The 18,631-nt window shown below is 30.9% G+C and overlaps 2 protein-coding genes across 4 annotated transcripts in view; one reads left to right on the top strand and one right to left on the bottom strand.

Annotated features, from left to right (window-relative positions):
• LOC129798103 (uncharacterized) overlaps window positions 1–18,631 on the bottom strand; it is a 92,846-nt gene that overhangs the window by 10,298 nt on the left and 63,917 nt on the right. For all 3 annotated transcript variants that reach the window (XM_055841078.1, XM_055841077.1, XM_055841079.1), the window contains 3 exons: window positions 16,745–17,049; window positions 14,699–14,911; window positions 14,381–14,557 (listed from right to left, as the gene is read on the bottom strand). In XM_055841078.1, the coding sequence (XP_055697053.1) occupies window positions 14,381–14,557; window positions 14,699–14,911; window positions 16,745–17,049 (695 nt within the window). The remainder of the gene's footprint in view (window positions 1–14,380; window positions 14,558–14,698; window positions 14,912–16,744; window positions 17,050–18,631) is intronic.
• LOC129798104 (cuticle protein 19-like) lies at window positions 3,521–6,906 on the top strand. The gene is made up of 3 exons (XM_055841080.1): window positions 3,521–3,894; window positions 4,018–4,134; window positions 6,530–6,906. The coding sequence occupies exons 1-3, from the start codon at window positions 3,880–3,882 to the stop codon at window positions 6,755–6,757; spliced, it is 360 nt and encodes a 119-aa protein (XP_055697055.1). The 5' UTR covers window positions 3,521–3,879; the 3' UTR covers window positions 6,758–6,906.

Raw genomic sequence — 18,631 nt, 5'->3', positions numbered from 1 at the left:
CAGCATTTATCGTAACTTCCTTTTGAGAACTTTTCAGGAGACGAAATTTTCAGTTCAATATTATTTTTCTTAAAAATGAGCCCCGAATGCGATACTTTTGAGTCAAAATAATAAAAGTGGCACTAATAAACTGTAAGTTAACTCGAAAAAATCTTTATAAAATTATTTAAAAGCTGCAATATTGAGAAATATGTTAGAAGAAACACAATAATATTTTATCGTAACTTCCATCATTTATAAAACCGTAACTTCCAATGTATGGAGATTCTGGAAGTTACGACAATTATCAAAAATGCATTGTACCAATTTCAATGACTCAATTGATAATAAGCGCCTTTATTTGACTAAATTAGTCAATAATACTGTTATCCCTGTCCCTAAAAGCTTTTATTTCATAAGTTTTATTGAATAAATTTTGTGCGCCACGTCGCTTGTTTTGTTTTGAATAAATGACAGATGGGTAGGTATTTTTTCTCACTTTTTCTCGCAAATATTGAATTAAAATGATTTCATGTTACACTATTCGCACTGTCTTTCGATATTTGGAAGAGTTTATAAACGTTTTATTGAGAAATATTGCAATTTTTCTGCAAATTACAAGCCACGCAAGTAAGCAAAAGAAGTTACGGCAAATGCTGATTATTGAAAATTTTGTATGGAAATTTGTCGTAACTTCCCCAAAAATGGAAGTTACGACAAATTCTGATAAATTTTTGTTAATTAAGGGCACTTACGATAATTTTTGTTTAAAATAATTTTTATTGGGCTTATAAAAGTTTCTTTTTCACAAGGGCGTTTAATAAACAAAATTACGCTGATTCCAAATATGTATATATCTCAAAATCGCAAAAATGAAGTTACGACAAATGCTGATTTAACTGACGATATGCATAATGTATATGCTGCACTTTTCTATTTATAAATTTTCGATTATAAATTTTCTAAAGCGCATTTTTACGCAAAAAACTACTTTTATTATCGTGGTAAAATAACAAACCAACAATTATCGTTTTTTTAATACTGTACGTATTCTTTTTTAAATGAAAAATTTATTCAATTTGATGATTCATTTTTTAAATTAAAATGATATGCATTTATATTTTTTAGAAGAGAGTTTTTAAATACCTTTAAAGTCAGGAAAATATGCTAATTTGTTGGAAATCATTTCAAATAATTTTGAGTAGACTGTGTATACCATTAAATAAAAATAATAGAGGCTCTAAATTCTATATGTTCTTGATCTTCTTGGTATTTCCATGAGGTTCCGAAGTTTTTTCAATATTTCTCGAATTTAGAATTCATTAAATATCAAAATATCTTGAGAATTCCCGAGAATTTCTTGGGTTATTAATTTTCTAAAATCACAGCGGACAAGAATTCTTGGCAATGCAATTTTAATTTAGGTGTAGTATATTTTTTATAAATGAATTCAAAATATGTTTTGATAAAATTAGACAAAAAAAATTAAATTTATTGGTCGGAAAAGGTTTATGAATACATATTATTCAAAATATATTATAAATATGATTTTTTAAAATTTTTGTGAATTTTAAATTTTTTGCTTTATTTTTTAATGTCAAATGTGGTTATTGTAAGAATCATAAAATTGTAATAATGGAAAAGGTTAACCTTAGCTTCTACTCAACTCAGCAAAGACAAAAACCAAGTGCATTAAAGTCTCTCACTCGATTGGGGAAAAAGAATAACTTTGACTAATTGCCACTGCGATCGCTAGTGTAACTTCGAGGTCAGCAGAGCTCAGCTGAAAAAATATATGTTTTCAGCTGATTTGAAAAAGCTTAGCATTTGGTGCTCGCTGGGTTGCTGAAATAGACTCTAGGAGACTCTCTAAAATATTCAAGACTGAAAGGGGGCGATAGTGAAGTCTTTGATGACCCTTTTAAGTACCACACTGAGAAAAAACTGGGGTGCGATTAACTTTTTTTCTTCAGAACTTTAAGACTTTTTACATGTAAAAATATATCAACATTTTTTAATGTTAATTTTGCACCTTTTCAAGGGTAAAATTAACTTGAAAAAATGTAACTTTAACCCATACACCTAAAAAGCATAATATTTACACCGATTTCGGATCAATCGTTTAGTCTAAGTTTTAGATAAGTGATATTAAGGCAAAACAATTGTTTAAATAAATTTATCGATTGCATTAGTTATATATATTTTTTAAGAAACAAAAAACGTTATATTAACCTTGTTTTCTATAAGAAAAACGGTTATCGATCATAGAACTAGCCATACTGGCTATAAAAAATGACACTACCATCTCAGGTAAAGATTTATTAATTAGGATAGAATTGTTATTAAATTTAATTTTTTTCTGAATATGAATGTATTTTTCCTTCAGTACTTAATTTTTGTTTATTTGTTATCTATGCCATAATCTCAATAGTAGACCCTGCTCTACAGATTAGTCGAAAAGCGATTCATGTCGATAAATTTTAATAAAAAATCCTATTAGAAATAGGCTCTTAATTAGGATATTATACCCTACTCTAAAACAAAAAAGTTTTTTAAACAAACAAATGGATATTGTTAAAATTTTGTCAAAAAGATGGTGTTTACTAATCTGACAAAACTTTTCCACAATCTGTATGGAAGAATATCACTTTGACAATTTTTTTTGTTGATTTGGCAAAACTTTTTTTCAGAGCAGTCAATAAGATGAGTTAGTTTTTGAATATGAAGGATAATTTCTTCTACTTTATTGAGTGATCAATGTTAACTAAATAAGATACTCCTATGGTCACTAGTCACTATACACTAGAGAAATTGACGTCCCTATTTGGCATCATGGAAGAAATTTTAAAAGTTTTTCCTTTGTAAAAATTTTGTCAAAAGAATATTGTTTTGAGATTTAACGGATTTAACAAAACTTTCTCTCACGTTTTATATGGGAAACATCCTTTTGACAAAATTGCTTTGCCAAAGTGACAAAACGTTTTCTTAAATTAGGCGTATACAATTTGCTTTGATTTATCAAACTTGGACTAAAACTTATCATAGTATTTATGTAGAAAAGTAGAAGACATTAGCTAATATAAATTAGTGCAATTTGATATGGTTACTTGTATCTTTTTTTCTAGATTGATACCTTTTCATTTATTGAAATACGTAACATTTCTTTAATGTTTTTTTTTCTTGTCTCAATACAATTAATTGAACAGTAGCCAATAGGAACTATTATCCATATTGATCTGATTTGTTGATACATTTCTTTTAAACCGAAATAGACAAAATTTCCTGAAGTTTCAGTCTAATAAAGGAATTCTATGACTTGAAACAAAATATTGCGTATTTCCATTAAGTTTTTCTTGCAATCACAAGACGCTTAAATCATGAGAAAAATCACCAGGTAGCAAAAAAAGAGTGACATGCATAAGTGAATCGCATAATTATGGATCTCGGTTTTATTTCCATCTTCTGGTTTAGCACCTGATATGCATCCTAGCAAAATGTACCTACTACTCTAGAAACGGCAAATTGCCTTTCCACGTTTGTCAAGCGCAATCTGCGGAGGAGGGGAATGTCCGCTGAAGATCGCGCATATATTGAGTAATTTGAGTTATTGCAATTGTTTCATAACTTTCTTTCATCTCTTCTTCCAGTTCCACAAATGCACCTGGTTTGGCGCGCGTGCGCACCTGAAACTGGAAGTGTATGATCAATCCACCAACCACTCTCCTCAGGTACTACACTCGGCCATATAAGAGCTTGTCCCAGCGATCCGAGGAAATCAGTTGAGTGCCAGTGTGTTGATCGAGTTACACGCATGCGTGAAGAGTTCACACAGTGAATTAAAGTGCAAGTTTGCAGTTGAAAGTAGATTAAAGGAAAATAAAATATATCATAAACAAAACAATGAAGTTCTATCAGGTGCGAAGTTAATTAACATTGAAACAGAAACCTTGAAAAAGAAAGTGATTTCGAGAGGGAAATTTCTATTTGTTTGTTTTCTCTTAATGATTGTGTCCTTTTTGCCTCTATTTTGATCAATAGGCTCTTATCTGTCTAGTCTTTGCCGTGGTTGCTGTTTATGCATTCCCAGGACATCATGCTGAGAGCTATGCTAATCTCAATCAGCATCATCATGATCACCATGAGGAGCATCACTATGTAAGGACTTATCAATAATTTACTTCTAAAAGGGAAAGTTTTTACACTGAGAAAAAAGAGGGTGCGATTAACTTTTTTTCCTCATAACTTTAACAGTTTTTAGGTGTAAAAATATATCAACATTTTTTAATGTTAATTTTACACATTTTTAAGGGTAAAATTAACATGAAAAAGGTTTACTTTAACCCCTAATACACCTAAAAAGGGTAATATTTACACCGATTTTAGATCAATACTGCAAGGTAAAATTAACATTTCCGGAATGTTATTTTAAATTTTTCGAATTTCTCTCAGTGAGTGTACCGATACGTTATATTTCTAGTAATTTTATGTTTTAAATGAGAAACATCGTTACATTATTTATTTCCTATGCTTTTTATTAAGGAACGTTGGACAGAAAATAAATATGGACATAATAATACGTTTTTTAACTGTTTTACTGTTATCAAGTTCTCAAGCTTCCTCATTAACGACTTTTCTTTGTATTGGCTCCTATCACGACTATTTTGGAGGTTTTAAAACACGGTGACGACTAAAGAAAACAGTCGAGACAGTGACCAATACAAAGAAAAGTCATAATGCAGATGCACTTGAAAACAGTGAAGTGTTTAAAAATGTCCAGGAGAAAGATTTACCCTTTTCATTGTTCATTCACTGAGAGAGAAATCCGAAAAAGTTAAAATAACGTTCCGGAAATGTTAATTTTACCCTGCAGTATTGATCCGAAAACGGTGTAAATATTACCCTTTTTAGTTGTATTTGGGGGTTAAAGTTACCCTTTTTCATGTTAATTTTACCCTTAAAAAGGTGTAAAATTGACATTAAAAAATGTTGATATATTTTTACACAAAAAAAGTGTTAAAGTTATGAGGGAAAAAAGTTAATCGCATCCCCTTTTTTCTCAGTGTTGGAATAGCATCATTAATCATTTGATTTCTAACATTAAAAAGAAACTGTTGTCTTTTTATTATTGCAATATTTCTTCCCGTTTTATTAGAAATCTTTCAATCTTAAAATGTTCTTTGATATCTCTTCCATGCAAGTTTACAAGTAAAATCGTAAGTTTTCGATTAAATGAAAGAGAAAAGAATTCATTTCAAATAAATATTTATAAATAACATAGGTAAATATTTTAAAAGAACACTGATCCCGACTGAATAATACAAAATATTAACATGGATTCATTGAAAAACTCTCAAAAATTTCTGCTTTGATAAAAAAGGAGAGTTTCTTTTTAGAAACATTGATAAGTAGCTTAATATTTTTGAATCTCCTGTCCTCTTCTTATTTATCCATAATCGCTTTAACCTCAATGTGAAATGTTAAAACGTTAACTCTTCAATCGACATAAACCTATTTTATTTTAATTTCAAAGGGAAAATCACAAATCTTACTTGCAGATTGGTTTCAAAAATACGAATACTCTTTTTTCTTTTAAATAATGGAACATTTTCGTACAGATTCATCGAATTCATTCGAATGGCTCTCCTGAAATGTTGTCATTCTGAGATAGCATAGTATGAAATGGAAGCGTCGATATACATTAGCGGGAAGGACTTGGGGGCACCCGAAGTGAGCGACGTTATTCGGGAACGAATACGGAATTATGCGATCAGGCTGCAGCAGCACCCTAATCCATTGGCAAGAGATCTTTTGATCAACTACGGGTATTGTAGACTGAAGAGATCGCGCCTACCAAATCTGTGAATCATTTCGTCGGTTGCGACTACCTCTGTCGTATCTGTATTTCTTTTGTGTCAGCAGTTCACGCAAGTGAGAACGTCTGTATTGTAGTTGCTCCGAATGCAGATACAAAACAAATGCAGATACGACAGAGGTAGCCGCAACCAACGATTTGTAATTTTAACTTCTTCGTATTTTAGACTTCTTTTACCACTCAATGCTTTCCTTTCAATCTTCATTGTTCTTTTGTTAAAAATGTGATAATAATTTCAATGTATAGATAGAGGTCGTGCCAGAGGGCATGCACACTCGCCAAGACTCTTCTCTCGTGAAAATATTTGCTGAATGTATATAACTCAATACAGATTGCAATAAACTTTGGGTCGAAACGAAAAAAAATAGCGGGAAGTTCCCATGCTGCGTATGATCCTAAGCTTCGTAATAACTAAATTTTTCCTGTTTCTCAATAAATGTGACTTCGCTATATATTTTAAAAACTAGGCACTTTCGCCTAGCCTTTTAAAATATGGAAGCGATGAGTCACATTTATAGAAAAACAGGAAAAAAAATTAGTCATTACGAAGTTTAGGATCGTACGAAACATGAGCACTTACCCTTACTACAAGAAGTTATTTTTTTTTTTTTGCAGAAGCAGTCTTAAAGCTAGTAGTGAATTTAAAGAAAAACTCTCTTTTTTCTTTCAAATAATTAGGCACCAGCCCCCTACAAGTTCGAATACGGAGTAAAAGATCCCCATACCGGAGATAACAAGGAAGCCTGGGAGCACAGCGATGGACATTATGTAAAAGGTTCCTATTCCCTATACGAGCCTGATGGTACAAAGAGGGTAGTTGATTACACTGCTGATCCTCACTTCGGTTTTAATGCCGTAGTTAAGAAGATCGGACATGCCCACCATCACTATCTTCCACACCATTGATCTGAATATCAACCAAAATCAACTTAAGCCAATGTATTAATTCTCTACAGTTGTATTTTTTTGCTCTCTTAAAGATAAAAAAAGATATAAATACTCCAAATCATGTACTTGTTCCAAACAAATAAACTTCCTTTTTTGTGATATTGAAACAATTTTCCTGGTGTTTTTTCTGCATTTTTTCGGTTTTTTCGTTCTTTGCATTGTATTCCATCAACCATCCGTGGGGCTATAATCAATTTTGTGGCATATATCTCGTGCTAAAATAGCATTGTTGTGAGGACTACAATTTACTTTTCTTATTCTCCACCCCCGCATCATATGACTACCGAAATAATTCATATGGCATGCAAAAGGTTAAAAGTCTAGACGTTCTATTGATTATCCTCCTATTTGGTTTTCTTTTCTCGTGTATTTATCCATTTCACCTCTTTCTGGGGTTGGTTAATGTGTATGTTTTCTTGAGAGAGCCACTTAAGACACGAGCATGATCTGATTGATTTATCATCAGTTCATTGGCATATGTGAGCAATTAAGTCTTTTGGGGGAAGGAGGAGAGAGTGAGTATGCAGATAAAATGGAAGAAAAATAGGAAAAGCTGGGAGGAAAGTCAGAGTTTTTGCATCATTCAATGCAAAAACGTGTTCGAAATAATTGAAACTTGGCAATTTCACTGGTTGGATTAGGTAACACGAAAAAATAGAGGCAAATCAATTGCATTTTTCTTTTTTTTTGTTTTGCTGCAAAAACTTCACTCTCTATTTGTGCCTCTTTTAGATCACCCATGACGAGGAAGTTACCACCAGGAATATATATAAAACACATCTATGTCTTTCATCTTGTCTTGACGATATCGTATGGATGACAAAATAACATTTTCCACACACCATAATATACATTTCCTCTTTCACTATAGCCAACACCAAGAGAGATGACTGCTAAAACGAGCAATTTTTCCACTGGCTTTTCATCAATCAAATTAAAAGGCAAATTAAAAAATATAACCAACAGGAAATTAATAGAGTTGTGCCTGGTCCAGTTTCTATATGCGCATGAAACGCATCACATTACTTCTTGTAGGAGATCAAAATGTCTTGCAAAAACTTTCACTGCAACCAGACACTTCAAAACACCATCATTGAAGAGAGATTAAACAATTGTGGCTTGTATTTTCCATTGAGATACTTGTGGCTACTTCTTTTTTCCTCTCTATCATTGGAATTCACTTCCTGACCTCATTTTTTAGACAATCAATCTCTCATTCTCATCCTCCCTTTTCAACAAAATCATACTTTTAAAAAATATAATAACATCAATATAATAAAAAATCGAATAAAATGATAAATAGTCCCTCCCATTTTCCATAACAACCTCAATCTCAATGCATATTATACTATGTCCAATCGTAAAGTCATCTTGATTATATTTTTATCACACCGATTATTTAATATAGCATAATAAATCTGTTATAGAAGCATAATTTAGAAGAAAAAGCTTATTTTCTCTCAAAGATATCAGACCGAACTTCCAATAATATTACACACAACGCACAACAACCATTATCGGAGAGAAAATTTATGCGTGAAATGCAAATTGTCAACATAACTTTTTCTCAATTTACAAAAAGCTCTTTCCGGATGAAAACTTTTTTATCACCCAACCTTAGTCAATACACGAGTCAGAAAGTACAGAAGACATTTGGACAACTTCCTGAACGTGACTTAATCTTAATACTTAAAAAGTGTCGGGTAGTGTTTTATGCAATTGATCAATATAAAAAGAACTCTTGGGAATTAATTTAAACTGATAAGTGTGAAAATTGGTAGAAACACTAAACTTAACTGTGTTATCACACTTGCACATTAAAATTTTAATACGATTCACATTAATTGTCGCTGGTGAGAGTCCAAATGTGTAATTTGTGTGTTTGAATCATTTAATATTCAAAATTTGATCTATTTGTTGATAAAAAGGTAGGCTTGGGCCGCAAAATTTGATATAAATTGATTTATAGCATTAATGCGAAAAATTAATGCGATTTTCTTTTTAATTTTTTATTGTGAAAAATATTTATGCTTGAAGTAAATTTAAACTTATTTTTGCAGGCCAAGTCCACTTCTTTATCAATAAATAGAAAAATCCCAAATATTATAAGTGACTCAAAGACACAAATAACATATTTGGACGTTCACAAGCGACAATTAATGTGAATCACATTAAAATTTTAATGTGCAAGTGTGATAACGCCGTTATATTGAAAAGAGTGTAAATGTACACTGGAAAAATCGATTATGCAGCAAGATCGTTTGCAAATTTTATAAAAATTATTATTTGTAAATTTGTGAATAAGGTGTAAAGTAATTATGAAAAGAATTTATTTTGAATTTTGAAATTTCGGTATTATTTTACAGACTAGCAAGAAAAAAAAGAAGAGCAAAGAATTAGTAAAAAAAAATCTTAAAATTTAAACTTACATTCTAATCTCAATTACCCCACTATGCCTTAAATTACTAAATCTATTTATTCGGAGTGTAATCTCAACGTATCAGGGATTGGGGTAGTTCAGGGTCCAGTTCAGTTCTTCAGTTTTTTAAGACTTACTTTCAAAACATGAATTATTTTAAAGCTCGCTGCCAACCAAAATCCCAAAAGCTAGTAATCCCGAATAGGTCGAAATCTTGAAAGTTAAAATTCCGAAAGCCTAAATTTCAAACGTCCTATTTAGGAATGGTCAAAAATTCTAAAAGGGACGAAATTATACAGAGAATAATGTGTGGAATAATTTTCAAAAACACTGGAAATATCCCTTTTCATCCAGTAAGCGCGAGTTTAATCGTCAGAGTACCTATTACCTATATGACACTTTTAAGAATTAGGAATTCTGGTTATCGGATTTTTGGGGATTCTGGGTTTCGGGATTTTGGCATTTCGGTAGTTTTTGGAATTTTGTCCTTTTCGGGATTTTAGCTTCACAAGATTTTGACCCACGCAGATTTTCAACCCATTCTGGATTATGCCCCATTCGAAATTTTTCTCATTTTTTAGATGTGGCCCATTCCGGATTTTGACGGATTTGAGATTTCAGCTTTTCAATATTTTTGCCCATTCGGGATTTCGACCTATTCTTGATTTTGGCTCATTCAGAATTTTGCCTTTTCGGGATTTCGACCTATTCATGATTCTTGAGTTCCGGATCCTGACTATTCAGGATTTGGGATTTTGATTCATTAGAGCTTCTGACTTATGCGAGATTTTGGCTTCTCGCGATTTTGATTTATGAGGGATTTCGACCTATTTGGGATTTTGATCCATTCGGGATTTTGACCCATTCGAGATTTTAATCGTTTCAGGATTTCGACCCATTCGTGATTTTGACACAATTATAATTTTGGCTTTTCAGGAGTTTGTTTGAGCTATTATGTATTTTAGAGTTTAGGATTTTGATTTCTCGGGATTTTAGATTTCCGAGATTTTGATCCATGCGAGCTTTTGACTTACATGAGATATTGGCTTTTCGGGATTTTGACCTATGTGGGATTTCGACCTATTCAAGATATCGACCCATTCGGGATTTTTGTCTTTCGGGATTTTAACGTTCGGGGTTTTGACTTTTTAGGACTTTGACCGCGACCAATTAATTTAATATTGCAAAATATTTATATTTTCGAAAATCGTGCATACCTGAAACGAACCTATCATCCTCAATCTTGCATCCTGATTTTCTAATAAAATCCCTATTACTAAAACGCTATAATTTTTTACATTTTTTACAATAATTAAAATAAAGTGCTAAGCTTAAGTATTTATTTATCAAACATTTTGAGGTAGTATTATTGAATATTACTCTAACTGTTTTGAGATAAATTCTTTAAGTCTTTAAACTAAAATGAAATAAACAGAATAACAAACAAAATACAAATTACGTTCACAAAGGCGATGTTATCATTATTATTAGACTTTAAATATTTTCTGAATATCGTTTTCGATTTTGTGTGCCATGAATATTCTGTGTGTCCTTTTCTGAATTTAATCTATATATAAAATTTCGTTTGGCTGCACGTATATTGTTTTATTATATTTAATTCTCTTTAAGACTAAAATTAGGCGTTTAAAGGTTAGTTATAATAAAAAGGTCTTTAAAATAAAATGACAAACATTTAGTTAAAGAGCAGAAAGTTCTATGATTACGAAACTAAATGTTTTAATACTGAAAATTTGTAGATGAATAAGAAGAATAATTAGCATTTCATTCAGAGTAATAAATTCTTAATTTTAACACTATAATTACACTAATGCTGCTTTCGGCACACCATTAAGATCAGGAAAATGGTCATGAATCCATTAATAAATAAATAAATAAATCTTTAAGCTTTCTTTATTTCTGAATTGAGTAGATGGTCCACATAGAAATTTATTTTTAATCCTAATATTAGTTGTCAATTGCGGTAAGGGAACAACCACGTTATACTTTAGCTCTGAATTTAAAAGCTTTAATTTCAATTAAAATTCAAGCTTGCTCCATATTAGAACTGACAGAAAATTAAGTAAAGAAATCCCACAGAACATTTCAATCTCATTGAGTTCTCTAAATTGTTAGAGCTTTGGACTAATTGAAAACATTCAATTTCTAACCTTTCAAGCAGGACCGAATATTGCATGAGACTAAATATAAAGAACCTCAGCCAAAACTGGATAAGGAAGAGTAGGAGTGTTGAGGCATTCGTTAATTTTGAAATTACAAATTTTTGTAATAATAATAAATAAAATATATGAGAAATATGTTATATTTTCTTAAATAATAGAAACTAGCTGAACTTGATTGTAAGAAAGAAATAACCGACGTATAGTTAATACCATAATACGGAATTCCCAAAGTCTTCGGGAAAGATCAATCACTCAGGGAAAGCATATTAACTTATTCCAGAACTCTCGGATCGGTCTCCAAAAAAAAACTCTCAGTAAAAACTCTTTATGCGCTGCTGTATACCTGACAAAAGTCCTGACCGATTCTCACAGAACATTTATAAAGACTTGATCATTGATACAGGTCTTCAGACCGAGTCGAAAGCTCTGGAATAAGCAAATGTATTTTCATTGAGTAATTAAATCTTTCTCGACGACTCTCGGAATTCCCTATTAAGGACTGAACTATACTACTTCCTCCTTGACCCTCCAAAAATGTGGATAGGTCTTATTTCAAGAGAATTTTGATGGACTGAATTTTCCTGGACTAAATTGGTCAGAAATTTATTTTTCAATAAAAAATATCAAATCTAATATTATAAAATAGTTCAAGAAATAGACATTATTAATACAGCCTATCCTCTTTGTCTCCAATTACATTTTTGAACCAAAAATAGTCGTTCTATGGAAAAAATGTTTTGATAAGCGAACAAATGGATCTTGTAGAACTTATCCATATTCTGTGTGGAAGAACATCCTTTTGACAAACTTTTTTTTTGTTAATTTGACAAAACTTTATTTTCAGAGTACCATTTTCTTGATACCTTTTTTGTTGATATCAATTAATTGTTCAGTAATACAAATTAAAAATAACATTTCAAATAAGAGTGATTAATAACAATAGTTTTGTTTTTGTTTGAAAAAGTTGAAGGTTGAAACATTAATAATTAAGTGGACAAAGCTCTTGCTTTAGAAAAAAGATATCTTCTGTTTGACTCTCATATCAAACGTACGTGCAGTGAGAAAAGAATTAGGATCTTATCAGAGTGTAAATATTTGGTAAGTTTCTAAATATCTATAGAAGATACAACGAAATTAAACAAAGCAGAATTACTGGATGTTTTTTCTTGATTTACACATTCAAAGATTAAACCTGTTAAGAAATAGTATTTCATTTTACTAAAATTTACTTCAAATATTTTAAATTTCTATATAGCGTAAATGTTCTAATTCAAAACCATTTCCAGACGCTTTAACTTTGACAGAAGATTCAACGCATTAAGTTCATATTTTTTTCTGAAGTGCATAACATAAATTTGCTCCTTGACTCTTCTAGAATGTTACTGTTTAGTGAAAATTCTTTGTATATAATTTGAAAAGTTCTTAAATACAAGAAAAATACGCGAGCGTAAAATGCTTCTATTGAAAACATATTAATCCAAATGGAGACAAGGGAAAGTTTCTAATTGGAGACAAACAGTGTAAGTGAAACTGCGACGAAAGGCTTCCAAAACCTTGTTGAGTTGCTCTTGAGTGCAGGATTTGTTCTTATTCCTGGTCTTTTCTCCTTTCTCATCTAAAACAATTAGAAAATCTCTCCAAAAAAATCATATTTCCGGGGTTTCCTATTGAAGCATTTTCAGACAATTCAGAAAAGCCCTTTTATTTAAAGATTTTCACTTAATTTAACTAAAATTAACCAGAAATATGACATAAATGTTAAACAAAACGAATAAATAACAGTCACTTTATTGTGTTTTTCATTGGAAAACATGGTCGATCGATAAAAAATTTGATGGTAAAATGGTACACTTTTAATTTTTCTGAGAAATTAGCAAATTAAAATTTGTGAATATGAATGTATTTTGGCTTTATTTGGAGCAAAATTAATTAAATAATGAAACTGTGGTAAAGAAAATTTATAAATATAGTAATTTAGTACTGTATTTATCATGAAAACAATGACGTTTCCATTTAGAGTAGCGAAAAATTTGCATTTGAAGCAGGTTTTGACTTAGCTTAATTTACCCTAATACTTTGATAAATAAAATTGTTAAAATATTTTTCCATTGGGAAAACTTTTAGTCTAGTTCTAGTATAACTCTTTAAAAGTTTTCGAAGTTCGACTTTCCCACAAATTTAACTTCAATTTAAACCTAATAGCAAAGACTTAGTATAAAAAATCTAAGATTTAGTACTAGTGCTTATATGAGTTTCTAAAATTTATGTACCTTTACTAAATATTGTTAAGAATAATTCATATTTTTTAAATTTAAAGTTCTTTTTTAAAATAAAATTTGCCATTAGAAAAGCGAGAATTTATGAATGATAAAGAGGATTATTAATGGATGTTAATGGTAATGGATTTTGTAATATTTAAAAATAGAGATAAATATTTTATAATTACTTCTCCCTTTGGTAATATTACAGAAATCCCGTAGATTTTAAATTGGCTTTTACGATTAAAAATTGCGTAATTTGTTAACAATAAAAAAATTTCACAAGCGTTATAAAATAATAGGCTTTTCAGATAATCATTTCCGATACTAAAATTGTTTTGGGATGGGTTGAATATAAGCTTTTCAACCAAATTGAGAAATATTATTCATTATTCGGAATTTGGATTTTATTCAAAGTCCCACGAGAGATTTATAGCCCTTGTTGCATGCCAGAATAAAAGGGAATGAAGTGAAAATTAATAGCTTTGGTATAACTAGTAACTAGATATCTTCCAAATAGAATACGCCTTTTCTTCCATTCATTTCTGTATCGTCCACTAAAATCAATGCACTTTGCTATACATAATTGTATGTGGGTCATAAAGCTGACGATCGATAGAGTGGGAGATATTCACCAAATAAAGAGACTCTATTCTCCAAATTAACAATATCCCAAAATAAATTTACAAAAGAAAATTCATTATATTGAAAATTAAAGTCTTACCGTAGGCTCGGACTAGTTGATCGACTTCTTGAATTTCGACTATTCTGATCATTTACATAATGAACAATGGCTGAAGTCACTTCCTTAATGGATGTTTGAATTTCTTCATTTTCCGTCTCTGACTTTTGCTGTCGATTCTTTTCCTGCTGCTGCTGACTCAGTAGCGATGATGCGAGTCTACAAATTGCCATTGAAGAAAGAAAGAAAGAAAAAAAAAAACAAAGTAAGAAAGAAAGGTAACATTGCAAATCATCAATTATTGAAATACCAATTTTGATTCAGTTAACTGCATTTGTTTTCTCTTCAAACAAAACTTACCGTTCGGCGGGAGTTCGTGGCTGAGCCAATTTTTCCTGACTCCGCCATCCAAGATATGGTTGTCTGTACGAGCTTCTTATATTAGTTCCAACATTTGGATTTATAAAAGAGTGCCCAGACATGTAGTTGCTATTGATGGTACCGCGTGAGAATGAGCTTCGACCGGATATGCTGGGGGACGTTTGTGTTGAATTGAGGTGAGATGTTGACCATCTGCAAAGTAAAATGGGACACAATTTTGCATTAATTTCGCACCACTTGAATAGATAACTTCATTCAACTTGACTTTTGCAAAGAAACTTTTTGAAAAGTACAACGTTTTGTTTGTGCAATGTTTATGGAGTTTGCAAATAAAACTTGAATTGCTTTTGAATAAAAAACATAGATGATTATTTTAAAAGAATTACTATCTTTTAAAAATCATAAAAGATACATTTTGTGATGGGCAAAATTATTTGTTTTAAAACCTAAATAAAATTTTTAAATTTGTTGTCTTCCAAGACGTAAAATAACCTTGATGAACCTCTTTAACTTCTTGACTGTCGTCTAGTTATTTTTTTCTAATGCTTGTATTTAATCGTAAAGTAGAAGGTTGTAGGAATCTAGGATTGTGTTTTTGCTAATCTCCAGCTATCTATCTATCTATCTTGCCGTTAGAAAGTACAATAAGTTATACATATAATATTTTTCAGAAGAACGAAAATATCATTCATGTATTTTCAGAAAAACTTTGTAAAGGTTAGGAGCTTAGGGGAAGTGTGCCAAATTTCGGCCAGCTTCTAATTTCGGCCATTTTAAGTGTAATTTCGGCCATGGAAATTAATTAATTAAAATTATGTATGTTATCTTCGAATAGTCAATGAATTCATTTTGCTTTTAAATATTTATTCATTTTAGGATATATTAACACAAAGACTGTTAAATTTTAGGTTTAATTTGAATTTAAATTGTGTTGTAAAAACTCAGTGTGGAAAGAGTCTTACAAAAAATGTGACAGATCGATTGTGGTTCTAGAAGTCTTGTAATTTGTGGTGAAGTGCAGAAGGTTTTCCCTTCGGTGTTTTTTTATGAAAATTGATTAGTTTTCATTAAAGATTGTTTCTGTTTATGTTAATAGTGAATCAATCTTTAAATTTCGGGCGAAATTTCTTGAGTCTTATGAGTCTTATTCTGGATAGCAAGGAATATAAATATCTGAATCAACAAAGAAAAAAAAATATATGAAAAGTCGTTAAGCTGTTTAAAACTTGAAAGTGCTAAAAAGTGTCCCGTAATACGACACGTTACCCTATAATCAATTTTGACCAACTTATTTTATAAATTCTATGCCCTAGAGGATTTCCTGATTCTGTTAACTGTTTTAACGTTAACGGAGTGAAATTTAAAAAGAAGTGAGATTGGATTACTTCATCTCCAGTTCGCCTTTCCTGCATTTCCTAAAACCAGTGAAGAGATTTTTCTCCCAAAAAGAACTTTAGGAAAATGAGTTAAAAACAAATCAGTCTTTAACCCTTTAAGGACGAGTGGGACACCGGTGTCCCAAAAACAAATTTTATGACTATAGAAAGTTATTTTGTTCTCTAAATAGTCTGAAAAATTAGTTTTTAATTTTCGGACACGGGTGTCCCATTCGTCCTTAGACTGAGAAAAAAAGAGGGTGCGATTCACTTTTGTTCATCAGAACTTTAACACTTTTTAGGTGTAAAAATATATCAACATTTTTAATGTTAATTTTACATCTTTTTAAGGGTAAAATTAACTTGAAAAAGGGTAACTTTAACCACTAATACACCTAAAAAGGGTAATATTTACACCGATTTTGGATCAATAATTCAGGGTAAAATTAACATTTCCGGAATATTATTTTGACTTTTTCGGATTTCTCTCAGTGTAAGAAGACCCTTCCCTATAAAATCCTTTAGTTTATACATAGAACTAAAATTCTATGTAAAACAAGGAATGTTTAAAATGATTTTGACCTTTTAAAACTGCAATATTGCACACTTTAAATTTAAATTCTAACTAAAATATGCTTATTAGTCTCACCTTGAAAATCCTGTATTGCCATGATGACTGTGGGAAGATGGACTCAAGAGCAGTGATCCCTTATCCGCCCTCTGTGACCCGAGGGAGCTCAGGGATGTGGTTTTTGAGTTCAGTCCCGCCCACTTGCCAAATTCAGTATTTCGTTTTCGATAGTTTGTCCCCGATGTCCTGTCCACCGGTTTCAATGTTGTGTTGTACTGCTTGTACCAGTCTGGAATATTTAGTCGCTGCAGCGAAGCTTGTACTCTCAACTGGTGCTCACTCAATGGCGTCTCATGTGTCTTCTGCAGCTCATTCTCTGGTGGCTGGATGCAATAGCAAGACAAAGATAAACAACCAGAAAAAAAGACAATGAGTTAGTGAATGTTGTAATAAATTCTATTGAACTTCGGAATAACTTGAAAGTCAGGCATAAATTGAACTTGATGTGAATGCTTCTTGGCAATTTTCAGTGAGCATGAAAGAAACTTAAAAAAAAAGAGCTCAATGCTATAACAAAAAAGAACTAACAATCACGCAATTGCAGAGACACTCAAATGTATTATTCAATTTTAATCATTTTAATGGTTATAAAGTTTCCTCCAATTTTGTCAGTTGTTATTGTTGAAAGTGCCAAAACATATTGTAACTGGCTAACAGACGCATTTTAGCCTAAATGCTAATCTCTGATTAAATAATACACGCATTCTGTATACAAATATTCTAAATTGAAGCATCCGGTGAAATTGAAGCAATTTGGCATAAAAACTGCCCATTGAACCCACCTCAATTTAATTCTCATCTCGCAAACATTCTATATACATTTTTTTTTAAATCATTTTGCCCCACCGACATAGCTAAATATATTTTTATATAATTCAATTTTTGCAAATTAAGAGCCTTGCCCAAATAAATCACCCAAGTAATACGTTTAACCTTGTCATTTCATAATATTCTTTTCTGTCTTTTTTTTCTAGTCTGCAAAACAATATCACAAAATATAACATGCGATATCTTAGAATTGGACGATAATTTCAAATAAATGTCCTTCATGTGCTGATGTTAGGAAAAATTATTTCTCATGTTCATTTTGTCCAGTGATATTATCAATCGAGCTCGCAATTGCAGAGTCACCACAATTTCTGTGAACAGCATTTCAAATGGCGTGTGAGCTATACTTTCATAAAGCCAAATCTTCAACGTTAAATTCACTAACAATGGAATTCTCAAACAAAAATGCTTACAATGGACACAATTTCTGAATGGTGATAATGAACTCATCAACCCCTTCATTTTCCTGAACATATTTATTACCTTCGCTTTCCACAAGAAAAAGAACTTGAATGAATATAGTCCTTTGTAAAGCAATGTATAAAAGATTTATTTAAAAAATATCCAACTTACGAAAATACTAATAATTAAATTTAATATCAGATATTTAAATCCATTTAACGTAGAAAAAAAATATCAAACCCAAAAGATTATAAATACATCAGCAGCCAAAACTTTTTCTATTTATCATAAATTGATCACTCGTGTATTCGTGATTACCACAGGTAATGTAATGTAATATATACTCGTTCAATATTGACAATGTAAATATAAACGATTGTAATACTATGTACAATGGGTTTCAAAATAATGTTTTCACAGAGAATCTTCATAGATAATATTAAAGACCTTGAAAAAAAATACAAAATAAATACTTAATATTTAGCACAGACCTGTACTAAACTGGCACATGACTAAATGCGTTTTTTCTGAAAAATTTTAACAGAAAAAACATCACAAATAGAGATTAGAAATATGATATTTTTATCAAATTACACAGCGTTGTTTTGAAAGTTTTTGCAAGATAAGAACTCATAGTGTATGATCTAATGTTTGTACTAAATTTCATAAAATATC

This window comes from Phlebotomus papatasi, chromosome 1, assembly GCF_024763615.1.
Source record: "Phlebotomus papatasi isolate M1 chromosome 1, Ppap_2.1, whole genome shotgun sequence".
Lineage (NCBI taxonomy): Eukaryota > Metazoa > Arthropoda > Insecta > Diptera > Psychodidae > Phlebotomus > Phlebotomus papatasi.
The sequence above is the reverse complement of the archived record's forward strand: the minus strand, read 5'-3'. Positions and strand labels throughout refer to the sequence as shown.